General features: G+C 25.2%; 1 protein-coding gene across 1 annotated transcript; it reads left to right on the top strand.

Annotated features, from left to right (window-relative positions):
• Positions 1–147: 147 nt before the first annotated feature.
• Positions 148–5,097, top strand: LOC122510337 (eukaryotic translation initiation factor 2D). The gene is made up of 9 exons (XM_043624902.1): positions 148–319; positions 813–1,203; positions 1,307–1,648; positions 1,825–2,142; positions 2,222–2,364; positions 2,537–2,617; positions 2,756–2,960; positions 4,303–4,471; positions 4,587–5,097. Exons 1-9 carry the CDS (start codon positions 264–266, stop codon positions 4,649–4,651), a joined length of 1,770 nt encoding a protein of 589 aa, XP_043480837.1. The 5' UTR covers positions 148–263; the 3' UTR covers positions 4,652–5,097.
• The last annotated feature ends 7,585 nt before the right edge of the window (positions 5,098–12,682 follow it).

Raw genomic sequence — 12,682 nt, 5'->3', positions numbered from 1 at the left:
TAATTGCAAAAAACTTGAAAATAGATACTAAAACGATAAAAATAGGAAAATTAATTAAGTAAAAATATTTTATTTCCATACATTTTAAATTGACTGACGCATGCGCAAAACTCACATCACGTGACTTTAATAAACATATATCACACGCGCATATATATAGCAGAACATGATAAAGTTGATAAAGTTTATTAAATTTTTAGAATAATTGAGAAATTAGTTTATAATAAATTCTGACAGTGAGTGAAACGAAAATTTATTTCAAAATGTTTATAAAACCATTTAAAGTGAAATCAAACAATCAATTGAAAGGTACTGAAAGGTAAGCATTGAGTATTTACTGTGCAAAACAATTGCAATGTTTTGATTATTTGTTTCACATACTGAAACATATTGTTATTATAATTTACGATTATAATTAAATAGAAATAATCGTTTTGTAATCTAATTACAGTTTCTTCTAATATTTGTAAATTTTCGTCTGTAAAATAGGATTTAAATTGAAAATTAGAGATGTAAACATAACCTCAAAAAGTTGACGTTAAATAGATAATTATTTCTAAAAGAAATATTTAGAAAATTGCGACAAACGAAAATTCTCAAATACTTATATTTTAGATATTATTTCTTTATAATTGCATATAATATATTGAAAAAATACAAGAAACTGAAGAGATTTTTTTTAAGTTATTATTTCTTTATTATTTGAATGACAATAAAGGTCCATTATTGTAAAGTTAATAATTGTGAATTATTGCAAAAGAGTGTATACCTAAATTGAATTATTTTAATTCATAAAACATTTAATTTGACAGAAAGAGACTATGTGAAGAAATATTGCAAGCATTCCCAAAATTGAAAGACGAGGAAGTACAGAATTTATTAAAAAAGAAGGATGCAATTAGTGTTATGAAAATTGTCACTCACAGTGGTAGTGTCGTGAAAGTTTATTGCACTGCCAAAATACCGATGTTTTTACATTTTGACCTTCCGAATTTACACGGCTATTTTCCCACTATTTACACATTATGGCAACATCCAGAATTAATGTACAATTTTACAACACGTTCGGTGGTAATTTCGAAATTATCAAGTGGCGCAGATTTAATGCTTCCTGGTCTCGTTCTCGATGGTCCGGCAACTTTTCATTCTTTTGGAAAAATGCAAAAGGGAACGCCTGTTTCAATAAATACTGACGACAATAAGGTGAACAAAAATTTGTTTCTTTTCCCACATTACTTTTTGCTTGTGTTCTTTAATTTTTTTTTCCAAACTTTTTCTCTATTTGTAAAATATTTTTTGTTTTCAGGCACCTTTTGCAGTTGGAATTACTGCATTGTCTAGTGAAGATATGTACATGTCGGGTGGTCGTGGAAAATGTGTAGAAATTATCCACGTGATTGGAGATTGTCTTTGCCAATTATTAGATAAACCTGTAATTAGGCCGGAATTGGGGAAATCTATCAAGGATTTTAATACTTCAGTGGATTCTATAACAGACGAATTGAAGAAGGAATCGCTTTCGGAGAAAGGAACAAATAAAGATGGTGGAAAACTTTCCGATGATGATTTAGAAATAAAATTATCGCCATCAAATGACGATAGTTTACAAATAGAGATTCCTTGCTCAAATGAAAAGAGTCCCATAGAGGTAAATTTTTTGGAAAAATAATTTTTTATTGGAACTATTTTTGGAAAAATAATCTTTTATTGGAAATATCTTTTGGAAAAATAATTTTTTATTGGAAATATTTTTTGGAAAAATAATTTTTTATTGAATATATTTTTATATTTTTATATTTTGTGGTTTTTTTTTTTGTTTTTAAGGAAAATTCGAATGAAATAGTGGATGAAAATGAAAGCACAAATATGGAAGAGAATAAGGATCCAGTTCAGGAAATGGATAAATTGTTAGAATATTGCTTCTTGAAAGGGTGTAAAATGTCAATCAAGAAAGGCGATTTGCCGATGCTCACGTCGAATTTCTTTAAAAATCACGTAATGGCTGTTTGTCCACCGGGTCAGACTTTAGACATAAAAAAATCGAGTTATAAAAAAGTGTCTGTCTTTCTATCGAAAATGAAGGAAAAGGGACTTGTCGATACGTCTGTTTTGAAGGGAGTGGAGTCTCTTCTTGCAATTAAGGTATTTTTCTTGATTAATCAAAGTTTAAAAAAATTTATTTTTTTTCATTGGAATAAAATTAAAATTACCTTTTGTTTAGACTAATCATCCTTTACTTCAAAACCTCGTGATAAATGAAGAAATACCCATTAAACAGCAGGAATTGTCAACTGCTCCAGTTATTGCCGAATGCTACAAAGTCACTGCCAATGTCGTACCATTACTTTCTCTATTTGGATTTGAGTAAGTAATTACGATAATAATTTAACATTTAATTTGATTTTTACTGAATTTAACATTCTTCTTCTTCTTCTTCTTCTTTTTCTTCTTGATTCTTAAATGATTTCTAACTGAACCGATTGTCAGAACTTTAATATTAACACATCGCTTTAAAATCTGTTTACAAAAATTGCAGAAAGGGCGACATAATGAAAAGAGCGGATATTAGAAAATGTTTTACGGATTATGTCAAAAAAGAAAATCTTCAAAATGGCAAGTGAGTAAAATAATCATAAATAAATTTTGAAAATGAACTTACAAATTTTACAAATCACATACAATTTTAAAGTATCCGACAAAGAAACGAAATAAAAAGTTAGTGTTCAATTTTTCTAAAATTCTTCTATGCTTGCAGAATAATAAAAATAAATCCTCAGTTAGCGGGAATATTGAAAACCAAGGAGAGTCAGGAAACGTTGACAATGGAAGATGGAATTAATAAATTTATTGGAAAAATGACTCACACGCACGGTGTCACTGTGGGAGGGACAACTTCATTTTTTACTGGAAAATTGGAACCTATTGAAATTACAGTCACTACACGAACTAATAATAAAAAGGTTAGAAAAAAAGATATTATTTCCTTTTCTAACGATTTTAATTTTAATTTTAATATATAGTTTTAATATTATTATAAAAATAATGAATTTATAGAAGAATTTTAGTTAAAAACACTAAAAAAAAATTGAATTTTAAAGAAGTTAGAAATAATTGCAGAAATTCAATTATTTTCAAAAGTAATAAATTCTTATCACAAAACTCAATTATTTCTAAAAATTACAAAAAAATCTCGACAAAATTCCAATTATTATCTTTATATAAATAAAAAAATTCTTCTTCAAAATTCAATTATTTACAAAAATTTTAATAGAATTCTTGTCAAAATTTCAATTATTTTCAAAAACTTTGAATAATAAAATTCTTTTTGGGAATTCAATTATTTTCAGAAAATTTTCTCAATTCAATACAATTTTATTTGAATTTTACGAAAAATACAATTATTCTTAAAATTTCATTAAAATTTGTTGAAACAATTCAATTATTTAAATTTTTTTTATAAAATTTTTCGCAGTAATTAAATTATATTTATAAACATTAAAATTCTTTTGAGAAATAATAAAACTTATCTCAGAATTTCAATTATTTTTAATATAATTGAATTTCTTGAAAAATGCAATTATTAAAAATTTTATTAAAATTCGTCGAATCAATTCAATTATTTAAATTTTTTTATAAAATTCTTCGCAATAATTCAATTATTTTTAATACACTTTTAATCGAATTCCTTGAAAAATGTTACTATTCCAAAAAATTTTATTAAAATTCGTCAAAAGAATTCAATTATTTAAAAATTTGTTAATAAAATTCTTTATAAGAATTTATAAATTGCAAAAATTCAATTATTTTTAATACAATTTTAATAACATTTTATAAAAGACTTGAATTTAAAAAAAATTTTAATATTTTTCGAAAAAATTCAATTATTTTCTCTACTTTTAATAAACTCTTCGAATTTAAAAATTTGTTAATAAAATTCTTTATAAGAATTAAATTTTGAGAAACATTCATTTTTATTCATTAATTACTTTTGTATTTCAATAATTGAATTCTCGTAGAATTATCCAATAAAAATTGATTTGAAAATGAATTTTAGTTTAAATTTTAGATAATAATAGAATATGAAAATAATTTTTAAAAATTTACAGTAAAAATATTTTTAAAGTTGATTAATTTCAAAAAGGTTTGAATTTGAATGTTTTGAAGAATTTTGAATTCCTACGGAAAAATAATAATAATTAAAGATAACAATTAAAGATATTCGTAAATAAATTTCTGCGGACAGAATGAATGAAAGAATACCTAGATTAATATAGTTAATTAATAATTATTGAAAAATTGCAGGTAACTCTGGTGAATAATTTAGAAATATTCGGCATAAAAATGGAAGAGTTCAGCAAGGAATGTCAAGGAATTGGAGCAAGCGCAACAATAACAGACGTCCCAGGAAAAAAGACTCCAAGTGTTCTAGTACAAGGGAATCAGGTTTTATACGTCTTCAAATTATTGACAGGTAAATAAATAAAAAAAAAGAGTTAAACTTTTAACAGTATAACAATTTGGCTTAAAAAGAAGAAAATTAAGTAAAATAAAATCAATTAATTTTGTTTTCTTTTCATCTTTTAAAGAGAAATATCAAATTAACAAAAACTACATAAAAGGAATGGAATTTGCACCTAAAAAGAAGAAATGAAATTGTTGACTACGATGAAAAAGAAGGACTAGAAAATCGTTAATCGACGTGACATTTAAAATCCTCAGAGTTTTTGAAAATGAAATAAAAAGAAGACCATCGTATAAAGTGACAAGTGTTGATGAACTTTAGCCCTTAACGAAAGTTACATGTGAATATTTTTCTCTCGAGCTTAAAATTACAGAAATCAGTTTCAAGGAATGAATTTGATGAGTCTTCATTGCGAGTGAGTGAGAACATTTTAAGTTGATTTTTAATTTTTTAAATTAAGGAAGTATCCGACATAGAATCTGAACAAAAGTCTGTCGATTGTCATAAGTTCCTATTTTATTTGAAAAAGTTAAAAATAATAAACTGATTTAAAGAAGAATTTTAGTTCAAAATTCTAGAAAATAATAATTGAATGTTTTCGAATAATTTTACAATTAAAGAAATTCGTAAATAAATGTAATAGAACATTTTCTTGATTATTTAATCATTTTTAGAGTGAATCGCAGAATATTCTTTAAGCTCAGGGAAAAAGTTAAAATTTCCATCACTAGGTAAATAAAATTTCTAATTTAATCTCTCTTTTTCTTTAAAAATACGAAATTATGACATTGGACTAATTTTTGACATATCTACAGTCAAAACAAAATCGAATTGTAATATGTTAACCAATTTTTATTTAAATTGTCTACAAATTTTAATTTTTTGAAAAGTTTTACCTTCAAGTTTAGATTTTTTTTATTTAAACTTGTACTATTTATTGAAATAAAAAAAAAAGAATTCAAAATTGAGTTTCTAAGAAATATTTAGAACACTTCTATAATGCTCTTCTTTTTAATTTTTAAATCATAGTTTGATTTAAAAATCGCATGCAGTTTATTAAATTATTTAAATTAAATTTTAAATTATAAATTAAAAATTAAATCTTCTTCTATAATTAATAATCGTTGTATTCCGGTAATCTGTTCGCAGATTGAAGTTTGTTGCTGTTTGCTTTTTTGTTTCCTAACTTTTAAAATAATTTTCCTTTTCAAAAGTTTTCAATTTTAAAATTATTTTACTACTGAAAATCATTGAATTCTTGTAAAGTATAATTATAAAAAAATTTGAAAATAATTTAATTCATTTAAAGAATTTTATCAAATTTTTTTTCAATAGTTGAATTCTTTCAAGAAATTGTAATTAAAAATTTTTTTGAAAATAATTTAATTCTTGGCAAGATTTTTATTAAAATTCTTTAAAATAATTGAATTGTTTTGAAGAATTTAATTTCAATTTTATTGGAAAAAAAGGAGTTTTTTAAAAATAATTTTTACTGAAAATTTTGAAAATAATTGAATTTTAAGAATTACTTTTAAGTTTTTAAAAGAATCGTGTTTATTATTAATATTTGTAATTAATGATTTTCCTAATTAAATTATATTAAAATTATTTATAGAAAATTAAATTCTTTTAAACAATTTTATTAGAGTTTTTGTAAATAATCACTTTTTTTTGAAGAATTTCATTAAATTTCGTAAAAATAATTACATTTTTTAAAGTAATTTTAATTGTAAATTTTGAAAATAATTAAAATTTACAAAGAATTTTGATTAAAAAATTAAAAATTAAAATTTTTGGTTAAAATTAAAAAGAACAATTGAATTCATTATAGAAAAATTTTATTACAATTTTTAAAAATAATTGAACCTGTTAGAGAAATTTTATTAAAATTATCTTGAATATAATTGAATTTTTTCCTAGAAATTTTATTAAAATTGTATTATAAAGAATTGAATTTTTCAGTAGAATTTTATTATTTAAAAATATAATTGAATTCTTGCCAAGGAATTATTAAAATTGTATTTAAAATAATTGAATTCATCTGAAACATTTTATTATTTATGAAAATAATTAAATTCCTTAGAAAAATTTTATTATTTACAAAAATATTTTAATTCTTGCGAAGAATTTTCTTATTTATGAAAATAATTAAATTCTTGCAAAGGATTTTACAAATAATAAAAAAAATGAAATGTTCCGAAGAATTTTATCTACATTTTTGAAAATAATTGAATTTTTGAACGAACTATATTAAAAATTTTGAAAATAATAATTTTTGAAAAAGAATTAATATTTTATTTTTTTTTTTTTTATTTTTTTATTTTATTTATTTTTTTTTTTTTTTATTTTATTTTTTTTTTATTTTTTATTTTTTTTTTTTTAATTAATATTTTTAAAAATATACCTAATTGTATTCTATCGAGAAATTTTTTTAAAATTGAATTAAAAATAATTGAATTTCTTCGTAACATTTTATTATTTATGAAAATAATTGAATTCCTTTGAAGAATTTTATTATTTATGACAATCTTTTAATTCTTGCGAAGAATTTTCTTATTTATGAAGATAATTGAATTTTTGGGGCGGATTTTACAATTCATAAAAATAATTCAATTGTTTCGAAGAATTTTATCTAAATTTTTGAAATTAATTGATTTTTTTGAACGAATTTTATTGAAGATGTTGAAAATAATTTAATTAAAAATTTTATATTAAAATTCTTGAACGAAATGGAATTTAATTAATATTTTTTAAAATAATTGTATTCTTTTGAGAAATTTTTTTAAAATTGTATCTGAAAATAATTGAATTGCTCTAAAGGATTTTATTACTTATGAAAATAATTGAATTTATATTAAAGTTTTTTAAAGTAATGGGATTTAGTTAATATTTTTAATAATAATTTTATTACTTTATTATATATTATATTTAGTATTCTTTCGAGAAATTTTTTAAAATTTGAAAATAATTGAATTGATCTAAAGAATTTTATTCTTTATGAGAATAATGAAATTCTTTCTAAAAATTTTATTAAAAATTTTTGAAAAATAATAAAGAATATTAAATTATGTACTTAAGTGAATTCTTTAAATTTTGAATCTCTAATAATTCAAAAATTGAAAATAAAAATTTTTTTTAATTTACAAAATAATAATAAATGGAATACCGTTTTCCGCGCGAATTTGCTAATTCATTATAAATTGAGGAATACCTATAATAACTAATAAGGAAATATTCTAAATTATCAAAGTTAAATATAGTTTACGAAATATATTTCACATATATTTTAATATATTCTTGAATGAATTTAAACAGTTTAGAATAATTTCAGGTAATATTTTTTATGTATATGTAAATAGAAATATCGGGTTGTAAACTCACATCGACGGAATGACAGTCTCAAATAAAGTTTATTAATATAATTTATTGTATATCGAGGTTTCAACATGGAAAAGTACAAATATTGCAATATAGGGCCCGCGAGCTCTCCTCGGGAGGGAGGGAGGGAGGGAATGAAGGAAGGTTTCTTTGTTTTTTTTCTTTCTTTAATTGTTATTAATCTTCTTGTTTTTCTTAAAAACAGAATAAATGTTACAGGAAGGAGAGACGGCGCATGAGCAAGGAGACTGGCTCCTCAAAACGCTGGAATGCAAAAATTTTACAGACTTTCAGAATAAAAAAAGAACAGAAATATTGAGATCGAACCGAACGATTGTACTCGTTTATTTATTTTTTTTTTATCCAGCGGGGATATTATGGGCGAAGAAATTGTCTCTGTTGACCAAAAAGGAAGGATCCCTCCTCTCCACGACCCCCGCATATATTTAATACTCGTTTTTTTTATATTTTTATTAATCCCTCAGCACGAGCACATTGCTTGATGATTTTTTTTTTTTGTTTTTACTCTAGTTTTCGCAATGCGCGCGTGCTTAGTGTGACAATATTTAACTACGGTGCTCCAACAGGTGTAGCACGCCCGAGTCGATTTTCTATTCTTTCTTTTACAATAATAATAATAATTTAATTTATTTTTCGGATTTGTTTACGAATTCTGATTTTTTTTTTTTTGATAATTTGACGGTATATTTGTACATTGAATTGCCGTCTAGAGGGGAAATTTCCCTTTTTTTATTTTTTGAAAATTTCGCTTGAAAAATTGATATTGATTATTTTTTTATCGAGTTTTCAAATGAAATTTCGACTACACGGGCGTCTTACTTCTGCAGAGAAGGAGTTACGCGCTCTCTTTCGCTCTCTGCTTGTTTCTTTCTCTCCCGGAACGGAAATTCACTTTTTTTTTTGTGGTTGTTATACAAAAAAAAAATGTTCCTTTTCTTTCTCTCTCGCTCTCTCTCGCACTATCTCTCGTATTTTATTTATTTTTTTTTTTTTGCGTTTGGAATTTTTCATAGTTTTTATGCAACACATAATGCGACTAGGTAGTACAGGTTAATTAATAATTAATATTAGTTATACAATAATAACATATGACTAGACAATGCAAGATAATAATTATTCGTAAATAGTAATAATCATGGATCGCAATTTATATCAACAATGTGATGACGGGTTTTTTTTTATGTAAGAATGTAGGTACGTTTGTTTCCTCTGCGGTTTTTTTTTTATTTTTTACAGAGATCTTTTTTTTTGTCTTCTGTTGGTGTTTTTTACTGCGCGCGTGGAATTTTTTTTTTCTGTGTTTTTGTGTGTGCGTGTCTGTCAGTTTTCTGTCCGTCAATGAAATTTCAGAGTTCCTGCGAGAATTTCCAATTTTTTTTTTTCCTCGAATTTAGAAAAATTTGTTTTTATTCATAAAAAAGTGTGAATTATAATAATAATTTTTATTTTTGCAGATTGAGAGGAACCCTGGACGTTTTCGAGAAAACTGGAGAGTGAAAAAAAAAAGTTTCTGAAACGTTTTCAGAGACGGATTTTGTTCGCCATTCAGTCTGGTATTTTTTTATTTATTTAATTTTTGTTTTTAAAGTGTATTTGTGTCGAGAAATTTTGGTTTTGTGTGACGTCGGCTCAGCGAACAACGATTACAGTGAAATAGGTATTAATTATTTTCATTATCATGAAATTGCACGAGTTTTTTTTTTTTTTTAATTTTATAGTTTCGGCCTCTAATTCCAAGCAAATCCAGAAACTCAATTTTTTTTCTTTTCTGAATCGAGGATCTTGAAAAAACCTTACAATTCCTATAGGCGGGACGCGAAACCTTTTATTTTCAAAATTTATCAACATTCGCGAGAAAAAAATCTATTAGGATCAAATAAAATTTATTTGAGGCAAATAAATGTTTATTTGTTTTTTTCAAAAACCTAATAGGAAATTTATCTCTAAAATTCAATTTTTTTTTTCATTTCTTAAATTTCCTCTGTGGGTAGCACTAATCCTTAACGATTAGAATAATTTACTTCATTTTTAAAATGAAGTTTTTGGGGTGGATTGTCGGTATAAGTTTTTTTTTTTTATTCTTTTAAACATAAATCTGACGTAAAACGTCAAATTTGCAGATTTCTTTTTGCAATAGCAAAAAAAAAAGGATTTTGGACGATCTTTTTTTTTCTTTTCATTGTTTTTTTTTTTCTAGTAATTATACTGTACATTCGCTACCCTTCCCAAAAACCCTCGATATATGCTCCTATACGCTCTTATATTTTTTTCCGCTTGGCGAAATACGGAAAATCAGTTACAAGTTATTTTATATATCACACTTGTCGTACAATATTTATTAGTTTGTGCAAAACCTGACCAAGTAGCAGATCGGATGGAGGAAGAACTTTTTTTTTTATTCCAGTGACTGGTCTTCACTCCCATTTTTCAAAAGAGAAATTATTTTCATTTTTTAATCCTTTTTTTCGATTTTTTCTCTCGCTTTGAACTCTTTTGTCTTTTTTTCTTTTTTACTCTGTTTTTATCAAAAAATGAAATATTTTTCTTTTTGCAGAAATGAGAGCGACATTAAGGAAGCAAATTACGGACCCAATTTGAAGGGTCTTCATATATATACTGAAATTTTTCAAGTGCAAGTGAGGAATTGTTGAAAGAAAAAAGTACTGGAAGCACGTTTGACTACCTAGTTTACGAAATCAAAGAAATCAAGTATCAAGAGAGTGCAATTGAAGACTTGTCAAAAAATAAAAATGTCAAGAATTCTATTTTTTTTTCAAGAAAAAAGAGACGCAGCTCTGGTACGTATATTTTCGGGAAAAAAAACTCGTTCCCCCGGCTAATTTCTTTTTTTTTGATATCGAGATTTGCTGACGACGCTGACGATAGAAAAATTCGTGAGACAACCTCGAAATTTTTCCAACGCCTCAGCCTGTCTTTTTTTAAATATAAATCTTTACATTCGTAATTTCGTTCCTCTTACTTACCATAGTCGCTACAATGGTCATATTTAAGTCGTTATCGTTATTCTACAATATCGCCTATTATTACTTTTATAAACCCATCACAAAATACACTACTTCTTTGCAACCGTATAATATGTTTTCTTTTTTTTGTTTCACAGTACTTTGTCCCTTACGCAATTCAGTCGATATTGTTTTTTTTTTAATTATTGTTATTATTACGACAGTTTTTTTTTCTCTCTAACGACTTTTTACAAAAAATCTTTTTTGTAACTTCGGTCCTGATAATTTCTATTTAATTTTCTTTTGCCCGTGGTTTATAAAAAAACCCCCATTTTTTTTTATTTTTATAGAATCTAAATTTGATCCTTTTTTTCTATAACCTCTGTTTTGTCAAAGTGTCATTGAACATTGGGAAACTCTTCGAAAAAATTCCTTTTTTTTTTTGTTTAATAATTGAAAAAGGGAATAAGTGCGACGAGTTTCTTTTTTTCAGCGTAAAAAATGTGACAACTTGACATAAGTCCTTAAATACGGAATGTATCGAAACATTTGTCTTGGGGCACTTCTTTCACTTCTTGTATTTTTTTTACACAAAAGAAAAAAAAGTGGAAGAAGATCCACACGCACGGCCTTTTTTTTTGTTGGTTCAAAATTAATCACTTGTCTTCTTGAAATTATTCTCGTCTAATTTAATTTTCTAGACTGGAAAAAAATTCTAAGCTTCGGAAAAGTGATTAATTTTGAAAAATGTAATATAATACTTAACGATCTCGGTGAGCTCCGTGAAAGAACGGTGGTTTAAGTCTTTTAAAGTTTTTTGTATTTTTTCGTTTTTTCTTCATTTTTTTTGCAAAAAAATCCCATTTGTTGAAATTTGTCTCTCAATTCGACTTTTTCGAACAAAGGGCAGATATTTACAGTTGACTAACATTTTGAAAGAAATTCTTTTTGGTCCAATCGTTAAGATTCTCAAGACCTTTTTATTCTCTATTCTCTCTTTCTTTCTCAAGAATAAAAATCTCAAGAATTTCTATAAATTTTTCATTATTTTTCCTTTTTTCTCTCTACCAGGAAATTTTTCCCGGTTCCGCATCCTGCCGTGCCACCACCATTCCTAAAATCTGAAACCGAAATTGATTTTGGTAAAAACCACCGAAACTATACTAATACCCCTCCCACGTTCGTTTTAAATATGTATTTTTTTTTTTATAATCGTGTCGCGTCTCTGTAATCACGTATCGCCTATGAATATTGTTAATTAAATATTTATACACCCATTGACAGACTAGCTACCACTTTTTTTTCGCGTTTAAGTTACTTTTTTCATAGATATCAATTTAAGTAATTAATTCATTAATTAATCCATAGTTATTATACGTATGATAATTAATCATTAGAATATAATGAAAACATGTACAGAAGATTATAGATTATCTCTCCTCGAAGCTCTTTTTTTTATTTTCCTTTCTTTGTTTGCACTCACTTTTCACTGGCCATTTTTTTCTTATCCAAAAAGGAGTATTACTAGTTTACTTTTTTTTTTTTTAATATCGGTTTCGGTCGATCGTTGTGGCTCGCATCGGAGTATGTAATTTTTCTGGTACCTAAATGACCCCCCGGATTATTATTATTTCTTTCAATATTTAACTTTCTCGAAGACATTCTCTCTTAATCATTGACACGTTTGCAGTCTCTCCTCACTCATTCATTCTTGCTTTCTTCTTGTTTTTTTTTCGAAGCCCATGCCCCGTGACGCTTCTTTTTTTTTTAGTTAATAGATAGTACATAAATACTTTTTAGTTAGGCCTACGGTGAGCTAGAGCTGCTATGCTGTTTTTTTTGTTACTTAATTAATCCA

The sequence above is a fragment of the Leptopilina heterotoma genome, unplaced genomic scaffold, assembly GCF_015476425.1.
Source record: "Leptopilina heterotoma isolate Lh14 unplaced genomic scaffold, ASM1547642v1 Lhet_68, whole genome shotgun sequence".
Lineage (NCBI taxonomy): Eukaryota > Metazoa > Arthropoda > Insecta > Hymenoptera > Figitidae > Leptopilina > Leptopilina heterotoma.
This window is presented reverse-complemented; position numbering and strand designations above follow the sequence as displayed.

What these genes read in the sequence shown, in the direction of transcription:
- LOC122510337 (XM_043624902.1), top strand. Translation starts at nt 264, where the DNA reads ATGTTTATAAAACCATTTAAAGTGAAATCAAACAATCAATTGAAAGGT. An exon ending in CACGAACTAATAATAAAAAG is followed by an intron (nt 2,961 to 4,302) that starts GTTAGAAAAAAA and finishes GAAAAATTGCAG; the next exon opens with GTAACTCTGGTGAATAATTT. An exon ending in CGTCTTCAAATTATTGACAG is followed by an intron (nt 4,472 to 4,586) that starts GTAAATAAATAA and finishes CATCTTTTAAAG; the next exon opens with AGAAATATCAAATTAACAAA.